The sequence below is a fragment of the Protopterus annectens genome, chromosome 1.part1, assembly GCF_019279795.1.
Source record: "Protopterus annectens isolate FY-2018-M chromosome 1.part1, PAN1.0, whole genome shotgun sequence".
Taxonomy (NCBI): Eukaryota; Metazoa; Chordata; order Ceratodontiformes; family Protopteridae; genus Protopterus; species Protopterus annectens.
Genome location: NC_056726.1, coordinates 801,135,412 through 801,147,789, shown reverse-complemented (window position 1 = coordinate 801,147,789; position 12,378 = coordinate 801,135,412). Strand labels below are relative to the sequence as shown.

General features: G+C 38.7%; 1 protein-coding gene across 1 annotated transcript in view; it reads right to left on the bottom strand.

Annotated features, from left to right (window-relative positions):
- Positions 1–236: 236 nt before the first annotated feature.
- The window catches only part of LOC122815057 (3-ketoacyl-CoA thiolase, mitochondrial-like), a 509,895-nt gene continuing 497,753 nt past the window's right edge, over positions 237–12,378 (bottom strand). Inside the window, exon 5 of the mRNA XM_044087304.1 lies at positions 237–404. Within this exon, the coding sequence (XP_043943239.1) occupies positions 237–404 (168 nt within the window). The remainder of the gene's footprint in view (positions 405–12,378) is intronic.

Below are 12,378 nucleotides of genomic sequence, written 5' to 3'. Positions count from 1 at the left end.
GTGCTTTTATTTCTATATTTATTCTTATAAGCAGGCACACTTAACCACGCTATTACCCTCTATGATTCTATATACTTTACAAATACCCCTGAACACATTATCATAAAACACACTTATCCCTTGGTTTCATATAGACTTGATTACCTCATCATTACTGTGCTAATTGTGGTATGAGAATTTGATCTATGTAAGAGTTATCAGCGGTAAATAAATATGGCATAAGTACAGCACAAGTCTCAACAAAGTTTACACTTGCCTGCCTTCCACCTCTGCTGGGACTGCAGTGCATATCGATCACAGTCCTCTCTGATGATGTTATACTTCTGGGCGAGATTCTCAATTGTAAGCAACAATGGAAGTTTAATATGTGGATCAGTTAAACTTGCCAATAAGGTATCTTCCAGCTAATGGGAGTAGAGAAACCAAGCAAAAAATGGTTATCAAGCTCAAAATACTTCATAACCCATTGTGTTTAAATAACCTGACATAAAACAAATGTAATCATAACTAAACATCTGGAAAACAAGTCACATAAATACATATTTAAAAATGAGATACTCTGCTATGGTCAGAAGTGTATTCTTTCAGGTCAGTTTTTTAGTTTTAAAAGCCAGTCACTACAGGCAAGTTATACAAAAAAGTTAGATTAACAAAGACAACTGAAGTTAGTGATGCATGTCTTGTAAGAAATACACATTTAACCTCTTCCCTGCTATAAAACAATGGGATACTCAAAATAAAGCATTGAGAATGTCACTAAAGATTGGAAGAGGGTATACAGTCAAAGCAAATCACACTACAACCCTGGAAAGCTAAAAGATCATACCATCATCAGAAAATTATCATGCCAGGATTACCTCCAGAAGCCAATGGACAAGGCTACCAAAAGCCATCCATCCAGCCAAGAGAACATCAGACAACCGTTCCTCTGCAAGACTTTGGCCACAAGGGTTAAATGTACCTTGCAGAAATCTTAGGGTGCTGAAAAAATCCCAAATGGCAACATTTCATAGATTAAGTGAAGTCACACAAAGAATTAATCAAAAAAGTTGTCTGTGTGAAGTCCAGATGCTGTTGTGCTAAAAGGTGTCAGTGATACTTAGTGACACCATCCAAATCTCCCTATAAGAACATGATCCCCCACAGCATGACCATCCAGAACTGCATGTGCCAAAGTATTAAATTCACAGGTACAAGTCACAGAGATTCAAAATGAGGAGAAAAAGTACCACCTTAATGACCAATAACAACCAGGGTAAAACCCACTGGCCCCCCTCCCATACTGGGTCAGCCTCTAAAGCCCTTTTGAGCATTAAAGTCTGGGTCTGTCCAAAAAGCTTCACTGACACAGACTGATCTAAAATTGGAGACTTTTTTGAGAGATGACCCATAAGCTCTACAACATGTCCAGGGGCAGAAACATTCAGAAACAACTGGTCCATTGTGATGGCTCAAAAAAGCTAAGGTGAACACCAAGAACCCAAAATAGCCAGTTAGGACTGCTGTGTACCAACCAGGAGAGTTAATAGGTTCATAGGTAGGTACTAGACTATTGACCCAAGGGCCTAAGTAAGCATAGCCAACAAGGTTCCCTGGCTCATGCCACCCAAGAAAGTTAATTTTCTGTACCCCTGTCGAGCAGAGCCACAGAAGTGATCCCCGGGGTGTATTTCCTATTTCCCATCCACTCATCAAGATTTTTCTTGAAGAGTGCTAATGAGGAACCTTGCTTGACATAGATAGGTAGCTTGTTCCAGAGTACAGGAAGCCTCAGGGACAGGAATTTATTCCTCCAGCATGTCCTGTTTATTATGGTGACAAGGTTTAGGTCCCTAGAGCATGTAGCTCAGAGGAATTGGGATTTCTTTAGGTTAGTATGTCCAACAGCTCTGGGTTTCACATAGATTTATATGTTAGGCAGAGATCTCCTCTGAGTAGGCAATATGCTACAGAGTACAGCTGAAGTTTTTTGAGACGGTCAGTGTAGGGCATCTGTTTGATGCCAGTCCTCTTTGTGAAGTACTTCTCTGGTCTTTCCAGCTGCTGTAGATGTCTTGTGGGGTACATTCCAAAAGGGGTGTTGTACTCTATAACGGGTCTAATGAGTGCCGAGTAGAGGGGAACAATGACCTCTTTTTTCCTGGATGAGAACCCTTTTGTGATGAGGTGTGCCACATAGAAGGATTTCCTGACTACTGTGCAGATGTAATTATCAAAGGAGAGACTACTGTCCACCTGGGTCCCAAAGTCTCTTATCACACATTCGGTGTTAAGTAGACTGCCATTTATGCTGTAGTTCATGGGTACAGAGTTTTTACCAAAGGGGATGACAATGCACTTTTTGGCATTGAGCTTAAAGCCATGCCTCTGACACCAGGCATCTGTCTCAGTGAGGTCCTTCTGTAGGATGTCCACATCATTTGAGGTCTCGACTATGGCTCCTAGTTTGCAATCATCTGTGAACTTCATTAGCCAGAGGCCTTCTGTGTTAGCTTGTACTTCAGAGAAGTAGATACCAAACAGGAGAGGTCCCAGGACTGAACCCTGTGGTACTCCACTTGTCACTGGTTTGAAGTCAGATTTGGAGTCTGCAACTTTTACAGTGTGGGTTCTGTCAGTGAGCCAGTTGGCAACCCATCTTGTGATGTAGGGATTTATACCTAATTTAGTGAGTTTAGCTATAATTCCAGAATGGGAGATGGTGTCAAAAGCCTTGGTGAGGTCAAGATAGGCTGTGTGAACCACCTTACCCTTATCTATGGCTTTGGTGACTGCCTCAAAGAAGTTGATTAGGTTCAGAAGGCAAGATCTGCCTCTCACAAACCTGAACTGGGTGGGGTCCAGAGTTTGGAGGTTACCAATGTCTTTGTTTATGAGTTTCATGATGATACGTTCCATGGCCTTGCACACCAGGCTCGTCAGGCTAATAGGGCGATAGTTCCCAGGATCAGTGGGGCTCCCCTTTGTGGAGTGGAATAACTGTTGCTGTGCACCATTCAGTGGGCACAAAGCCTGACGTGAGACTATGATTGAACATGGTGCTTAGGTGGGGAGCCAGTTCTTTCTGAAGTTCGTGTAAAACGCAACCTGGGATGTTGTCCGGTCCCATGGATGCTGTGTTTTTGGTTTTAGAGTGTGCACCTTTTACCTGCATATATGTGATTATAGGGACTCTGCATTCTTCCTGTATAGATATGGGCCCTTTATGGGGTAAAAGAGTGGTAAAGGTAGCACTGAACCTATCTGCCTGGATGTTAGCAATATCAGTTGGTTCTGTAATTTTCACGCCGTTGTGCTGTAACTCAGACCAGATCTGGGTGTTGCCATTGAGATTCTTGACACAGCTATAGAATGCTTTGTAGTTTCCCTTAGAATCAGTGGCAATTTTTATTTTCAAAGCTAGCTTTGGAGGTTCTTATAAGGGATCTTAGCTACTTACTGAGGCTGACCAGGGAGCTCCTCCACTCATGGGATTTTACTCTCTTTTGCAACAGTTTCTTCCTTCTGCTGTAGAGTTTGTTTACAGCAGGGGACCACCAAATTGGCTTCCTTTTTTGGAGGATAGGGTCTTGGTTCTGTTTGGGATAGCACAAAACATGCACTCTTGTACGTGCTTATAGAGTGCATTTGTGTAGACTTCAGTAGTCATAACTGTATTGTCCATCTGCATGGGTGTCATGAAGTTGTCACTTCTGACTTAAGAGGCATGAAGTTGGCTTTCAAGAAATTTTTTAATATGGTTTCCTTAATGGTGGGTGAGGGCGGGATGTGGATATCTAGGGTGATTAGCTTATGGTCGGATCTGACCAATGAGGAGTTGACTTCAGGTGTGGAACACCAGTCACTCATGTTGGTAATGACTAGGTCTAGGATATCGTTGCCCCTGGTAGGGGTGTGGATAAGATGATCCAGGGCATTGGAATTTATGAATTCCAGAAAGCGTTGAGCAAAGGAGTTCGTACATGAGTAGTTTTCCCAGTTAATGGTGGGGTAGTTGAAATCACCCATTATTAGGGGTGTTTGAACCCTAATAATTTCCAGTATATCAAGAAAAGAGGAGTGGGAACCCCGGGGCATGGTGGAGGATCTGTAGCAAGCTACAATTTGGATTGCAGTTTTCCCCAGAGTTAGTTGCACTTGGATAACCTTGGTTGCATTATGCTGCGCAACTAGCCTGGAGGTGTGGACATCCTTAATGAATATGGACACACCTCCACCTTTGGTGTTCAGCCCAGGTTAGATGGCTGAAAAGTGTGGTATGAGTTATAGCCTGGTAATGCAGGGGTGCTCTTTAGAGCCTTGAAACAGGTCTCAGTCACTGCACAGATATCGATGTTCCCCATTTTAAGGAGTGCCTCGAGTGAGTGCATTTTGAGATTTAGACTTCTAGCATTGAGTAGCATTACCCTCAGTTTTTGCTTGTCTGTTCCTGTTACAGTGGTGAATTTGTCATTTGAACCTTGCCTAAAAACGGCACTATAGGGGCAGCAAGACCCTTAGCCAGTATCCGGAATCCCAGGGGCGACAGGTGCAGGCCATCTCTGGCAAAGCATCATGGTCTGTCGACCATGTCATCCCAGGCAAACAGATACTGGATCCCCTTAGAATGACACCAGAAGCTTATCCAATTGTTGAAGTCAATCATTTTGTCTTTGTAATGCGGTATCATTCTGGGTAATGGCAGGATGCTACTCAGGGCTAGGGTCATACCTGCCTGGGCTACAAGTTCGGAGAGCTCTTCCATGTCTCTTTTCATGTAATCCAGAGAGGTATGTCTCAGGTCATTCACATCAACATGGACAATGACAGAGTCATATTTGTACTTGTTGTGGAATGACCTGAGTGCATGGGTTATGTGTCGGATCCTGGCACCTGACAGGCAGCTGACAGTAACCTTCTCCTTGTTTAGTCTATTCAGTGGGACATCATTGTGGGCTGTGGTTTATTGCCACACTGAGTCTGTGGGCTATGTGTCATTTGGGTTGTGTTGGGGGTGGAGGATGCTTGTGTTTCTGCTTTGGAGGTCTCTGTTGCTTGAGCAGATTATTATTGAGAGCCTTGGCGAATGTTTTTGTGTTTCTATGTGTGGATTTTGGTGGTGTAGGTTTAGTGGGACTATGTGATGAGTGAAGTATAGTGCAAGTGTTTACCTTCTTCTCTTGACTGTCAAGCTCAGTCTTGGTTGGAGAGAGCTTTACCTCCAGTTTAGCTAGATAAGTGCATCTCTCACAGGTTGTGGCATTGGGTGGTAGGAGGAGAGGGTTGTCTGTGTACATGAGGCAATTGCTACATTGCCGCAAGATGCCCAGATTCATCAGATAGACAGGAGAGAACACTGGGAGCTGACCTTTGGACATGCCTGAATAAAAACTTCTTTCCTCTAGACAAGTGAGGAAAATGAGTATAAGAGCTGTTTTTCTCTAAGCAAGTGAGGAAAATAAGTACAAAAACTGTTTTCCTCTAGGTAAAGAAGGTTGAGTGCTGCAGTAATTTGTAGCTTATTTAGTGCTAACAACAAGTTATGAACAAGTGCTGAGCACGAATAAGCAAATTCAAGTGCTAAAACTCAGAATCTGTACCTTGATCTTGTGGTAGATAAGCTACCTAGTGCTTACCACTCCCACGGATAAGCTAGAATGTTTTCCTCCAACACAGAAAGGCTTAGGGGGCTCAGAATCTTACAAACAGTCCTGGATACAGCAAATCTGTACCTGGACTAGACTAGTTACAGGAAAAATGGGAAACAAGCACAAATGCGGGCTTTTAAACCAGTAAGTTGAAAGAGATGGAAAAACTGCCAAACGGCCAATAAACTGCAATTTTTGGGCCAGAAACCACTCTTGTGGTAGATAGGCTACATAGTGCTTACCACTCCCACTGATAAGCTAGAAGGCTTCCCTCCAACACAGAAAGGCTTGGGGGCTCAGAAGCTTACAAACAGTCCTGGATACAGCAAATCTGTGTCTGGACTAGACTAGTTACAGGAAAGATGGAAAACAAGCGCCAACACAGGCTTTTAAACCAGAAAGTTGAAAGAGATGGAAAAACCGCCCAAACGGCCAATAAACTAAAATTTCTGGGCCAGAAACCACTCTTGTGGTAGATACGCCACCTAGTGCTTACCACTCCCACTGATAAGCTAGAAGGCTTCCCTCCAACACAGAAAGGCTTTGGGGGCTCAGAAGCTTACAAACAGTCCTGGTTACAGCAAATCTGTATATGGACTAGACTAGTTACAGGAAAGGCAGGAAACAAGCTTAATTTTTTTTTGTAAAGTGAAAAGGGAGAAAGAAGAAACAGAAGATAATTCAAAATTAAGGACCTAAGTGGCTTGCCCTTCACAAATGTTCTCTCTGTATTAGGCAGAATGAGCTAGTGACACTAGACTGGAACAGAGCTGGGATACAGCTGAACAGATGGGACTGGTAGAAGTGTCTGAAGTCAAAATATGATCTTACAGTACTCGGTTGAGTGAGCAAATGAGACAGACCCAGGAGGAGTGTTCAAACACAAATTTACAGGAGGGGCGGGCAATTCCAAAGCCACCAAGAGTAAAACCAGAACCACAACTAGAACAGGGAGGGTGGGCGGGAATCTAACTGCAGAGACAGAGAGAGGCCACAGTATTCTATGAAACAATTAAATAGAAAAATAAATAACTACAAAGAGACACAGACCATAATATTCAATGAAACAATTAGAAAAATAAAATGCAGTACAATCTTTAACACTGCAAGTTTGTACTTAACTCAGCTATTAATGCAGTTGATTGTAGGTATGTAGTAGAAGCCAAACAACTCAGATATTGAGCAGTAATAAATTCAAAGGTATGTGACTAACACTTATAAATAAAGAGAAACCCTCTAGGCTAAGAGTTTAACACTGAATATCAATGAAGTGAAACACAATAGCCCCCACTAAATATAGAGACAGAGAGAGACCACTGTATTCTATGAAAAAATTAAATAGAAAAATAAATAACTACAGAGAGACACAAACCACGATATTCAATGAAACAATTAAACAGGCAGAAAAATAAAATGCAGTTCAATCTTTAACACTGCAAGTTTGTACTTAACTCAGCTAGTAATGCAGTTGATTGTAGGTATGTAGCAGAAGCCAAACAACTCAGATATTGAGCAGTATATGTGACTAACACTTACAAGTAAAGAGAAACCCTCTAGGCTAAGAGTTTAACACTGAATATCAATGAAGTGAAACACAATAGCCCCCACTAACTGCAAAGACAGAGAGGCCACAGTATTCTATGAAACAAATAGAAAAATAATTAACTACAGAGAGACACAGACCACAATATTCAATGAAACAATTAAACAGACAGAAAAATAAAATGCAGTACAATCCTTAACACTGCAAGTTTGTACTTAACTCAGCTAGTAATGCAGTTGATTGTAGATATGTAGCAGAAGACAAACAACTCAGATATTGAGCAGTAATAAATTCATAGATATGTGACTAACATCTATAAATAAATAGAAACCCTCTCGGCTAATAGTTTAACACTGAATATCAATGAAGTGAAACACAATAGCCCCCACTAACTGCAGAGACAGAGAGACACCACAGTATTCTATGAAACAATTAAATAGAAAAATAATTAACTACAGAGAGACACATACCATAATATTCAATGAAACAATTAAACAGACAGAAAAATAAAACGCAGTACAATCTTTAACACTGCAAGTTTGTACTTAATTCAGCTAGTAATGCAGTTGACTGTAGGTATGCAGCAGAAGCCGAACAACTCAGATATTGAGCAGAAACAATGAGGAATAGAGGACATGATGCTTAAAGGCTTTCCTCATACAAAGAGGAGGCTTTTTCCTCTTCTGAGGCTGGGTTGTTCTAGCAAAGTATGGTGTTGAGGAGACAGGGAGTGCAGGTTGTAGAAACCCCCAACAATGAAAAGTGTCTACTTCATCTGTAAAGGGGTATAAACCAGGTCCTGAATAGGCTAGTCAAAATAGCCAGTTCCCACAAAAGGGGTATCCTAATTCTTTTTCTGAACTCATCTAAGGTAGCAAGATCTCATGTACACTACCCTGCAAAACTGAACATCTAAGCTAGTGGTTTCATCAGAGGCATCTGCACTTGAGTATATCAGGACACATGACACCCTACACAAGGGTTAGAGGAAAATAGCTTAAGATATTCTTTGACCACAGACTCAGGAAGATCCCCCACATTTTCCAGCAACTTCCAAACCTGCTTGAATTTGGAATAGGTACAAGCAAAACAAATAGGTGAGTTCTCCAAGAACCAACATGCAAAAGTCATTGACCTTCTTGCCATATCTGTCCAAAGATCTAGAGTCACTGTCCAATGGCAAGATGGCAAAATGCTGTGATTTCTCAGTCTTAAGCTAGATGGAGACATAATCACAAAATAGTTATCATTAAGCATTAATCCCAATGTTATCTACAAGCTGGCAGCAGTATGCAATGGACAATGGCCTTTTCTGAGTTGCCAGGTAGATTCTGGATACACCCAGATTTCTCTGATGACATCCCTGATGACAGGCTAAATGGAAAGGATGTCCTAGGGCCCTTCAGGCTTATTTCTTTATAAACTTCATAAGCTGGTTTTGGGGAGGGAAAAGTGGCAGAGACACAGAGATAAAAACTGTAGCGGTGTAAACATTGCAACAGGTAGCTCACTCGCCTTTGGTGCAGAAGGTTGTAGGATCTATTCCCACACAAGCTGGAATGATGACACTGCAGTACAGCATAAGTGGGGTGCGGCACTCCTGAATGTGTTGTCCTTCAGATGCAACATTAAACCGAGGTCCCATCTTCCTGAGTTGGCGGTAGTACAGGTAGAGGCAAAAGATCTCACTGCACTTACACCTATTGAGAAGAGTAGGGGTCTTTATTTACACACAAAAAGGACTCTTCTTTGCAACATATTTACAAGTATTTGCAAATGTACAAATATATAGATAGACAAATCTACTTACACGTATTAATAATTTCCTTTTCAGTCATACTAAACTTTTATCCATATTAGACCTCCATTCCTTTTTCCATAAGCACCACCTGATATTATTTAACATTGTTGCGAAAATCCATTTACCGTTAACAATAATTTCATTTATCCTTTCATTCCATACAAATCATATAACATAAAATACCTTTTTATCTATTCTTTTAACATATTCTTCACTTCTATCTTTATAATATCCGTATTTAATCATATCCTTGTTTATTTTATCCACTTCTTTTACATCTTTGAAAAAAATCTTCTTTACATAGTTTTCCCCATAACTGTTTTACTCTTACATTTCAAAAACGTATGTTCCTTAGTTTCTTCTTCTTCACAATGTAAACATATTCTATCACTTTTCTTTTTATATGGTGTATTACCTTTTACTGTCAATTTATCTATTACTAGTCCCCACAAAAAATCTTGACATTCTACTTTCTGATTACACCATTTGCTTCTTTTTATAGCTTTAATTTTCTCATCCATTAGATTTTCCCATATTTTTATAGTAATCTTTTATCATTACATTCTTACTTTTCTATATCATCAATTTTTCCCCACAAAAATGTTTTTTCTTGGTAACATTTTATTTCTTCATATACACACTCTACTTTTTACACTTTTTTATCATACTCTAAAATTTACCATACTTGTATTTATAAATTTTTACTACTAATGTCTCATTTTTTTTTCATTTATCCATTTTAACACTTTGAACATACTTAATGAAGCAGCATATGCCACTGGTTTAATTAACCTGAAACCTCCTTCCTCTTTATCTACATAAAAGTCCGCTTTTTACAGGGTTTACTATAGAACACCATACAAACAAAAAAAAAATTATCTGCAGTAATTCCTTTTCAAATCCTGTTGGCAACATAAATACACTTGCAAAGCATGCTATTTTCCCTATCAGTACTGAATGTATCAATAAGCCTTTTTTTTTGAATGATAATTTATACGATCTCCAGAAAATACAGGTTTGATTTATTTCTCAAATATGACGAGCATATACTGTGCAACATTAAATCTATACACTAGAAACTAGGCTCCCTTTATAGGATCAATGGATTCCTTACAGATACTGGAAGAACAACTCTAGCCACCACCTTCTTACTGCCGACTCTCTTACATGCCGCTCTTACCCTAACAAACTTAAACAATACTCAAAGAAAGAAACTTGCCTCCTGCTACAATAAAATAGCTAAATTTCCACCAATCTCCCTCATAGGACCCACGATTGACATAGCTTAAAGCATTTAAATTGACTTGAACTGCACAACTACCTAACATATTCACAAGTAGCTACACCACACAAATTCAATCATCATCCAGAAAAATGCTCTGCACTACAAAACTATTAGTGCCCTACTGACCAGCAAGGGACCTCCATTGTAGTAACAAATTCTTACTACTCACAAATAAATCAAATAATGTTGCAAGAGAATAGCCCTATTCCCATTATGTTGCTAAACTCTAAAATAGTATCCCTAAGCAAATAAAATTCTCCTACAAATGCAATAGTATTAAACCACTCCTTAAACATCTTAAACAATCATGGACCTGCACATGCTCATCACCAGATTCAGACTTTGTGCTTACCATACAATACTCTCTAAATACTCTCCTTAAACAGAATACTCTCAACGTCTAACTGAAATGACAAAATAATGTTTATACATAACTGCTGCCTGTACAATCCATTAAGTTGTAAATGGGCTTTCTCTTCAGTAATTCTACCTCTGTAAAACCTTTGATTGTATAAATGTAACTACTGTATGCATATAAATGTAAATAGATAATGTAACCACCCTGTGTTTAACTGGAACTAAGTATTATGCAATGTAAACAAATGGAGCTTTTCTTCCCGGGCCTCCGCTAAAATGGGTATTATCTCATCAGACTTTATCGGTAAACAACAGCAAATAAATAAATAAATCAATACATACATAAATACATTCTTCCATTGTTTTTTTTTTTTCAAATTCTACTTACATCTTTATTCCCAAATTTTATACCTAACACAAACATTTTATTCATTGTAAAATATATATCTCCTATCTTTACTACATCACCTAAACCTTTACTTTTCTCTTTATTTAAAGCCATCCCTATCATCTCTAGACACTTATTTGTGCAAATTATTAATTTTTTGTCAATAATTGCAAAAAAGTTGATGTCATCTGCATATGTTAACAGAACTGGAATTCGTAACCCTTCAGATGTTATATACCCTGCCCCCTTCATTTTATACTTTATTTCACATGATATCACATTTATAACTAAGGCAAAAAGTATACAACCCTTCAGACATCTCTATCTTACACTACTTTCATATGTAACTCTTGGCTTAACCAGCCATTTACAAATATTTTTACTTTATTCTTACTATGGGTCTATATTATATAATTGAACACTAAAAACATCAACTCACCTTTAGTCGACATGAAAATCTTGAACCCGCAGTTCATTGAACGGCCAAATCACCAATTTCTTTCCAAGGGAAATAAATTGGTAGGCCAACAACTAACACCACCAAAAAAAAACCCTAACGTGAGGGGCTGTGCCCTCCACACCCCCCTAACTCAATATTCTAACTCAGAGATCGCACTACAGTCAGGGAAAGGGCAGATGTAATGGAACGGCTGACCAATTTATTTGGCTGTTCGATGAACTGCGGCTTCGACATTTCAGTGTCGATTAAAGGTGAGTCGACATTTTCATTCTTTGAACATATGATATAGACCCCTTATGATACAGTGACATATATAATTTCCTAATTTTCTCTATTATAATATATTCTTTCATTATTACCCATAAGATTTAATGTCCAGTTGTATCACATGCCTTTTTAAGATCTCCTATCATAATCTTTTCTATTCATATCATCCACAATTTCTCTGTCAATAATTCTTGACAATCCTTCTGCTTTATACTATATTTACTATCTTCTATAATATTTTCCATTTTAGTTTCAAATCTCTTTTGTATTATTTTCATACAGATCTTATAATTATTATTATTCAATACTATCAGTATCTGTTTTTTTTAATTATCATCCTTCTTCCATATGAAGTTAATTATTCCACTACATAATTCTTTATACACAAAACCTTTATTTAACAATTCATTCAGAATCTTTATTTTTTGCCAATCCGTTCATTTTTTTATACATTTCATACCCTATTTTATCTAGTCCTATAGCCAAATCTATATTTACTTGTCTTAATACTTCATCTCATTTAAAGAAATCTCCTTTTCCAACTCATTAGTCTCTTTTTCTGTTCACTTTTTTACTTTCCATGTCTTTTTCACTACTTTCTTTTCTTTAAACATTTCTTGTACATACTGTACTACATTATTCATCTTTTC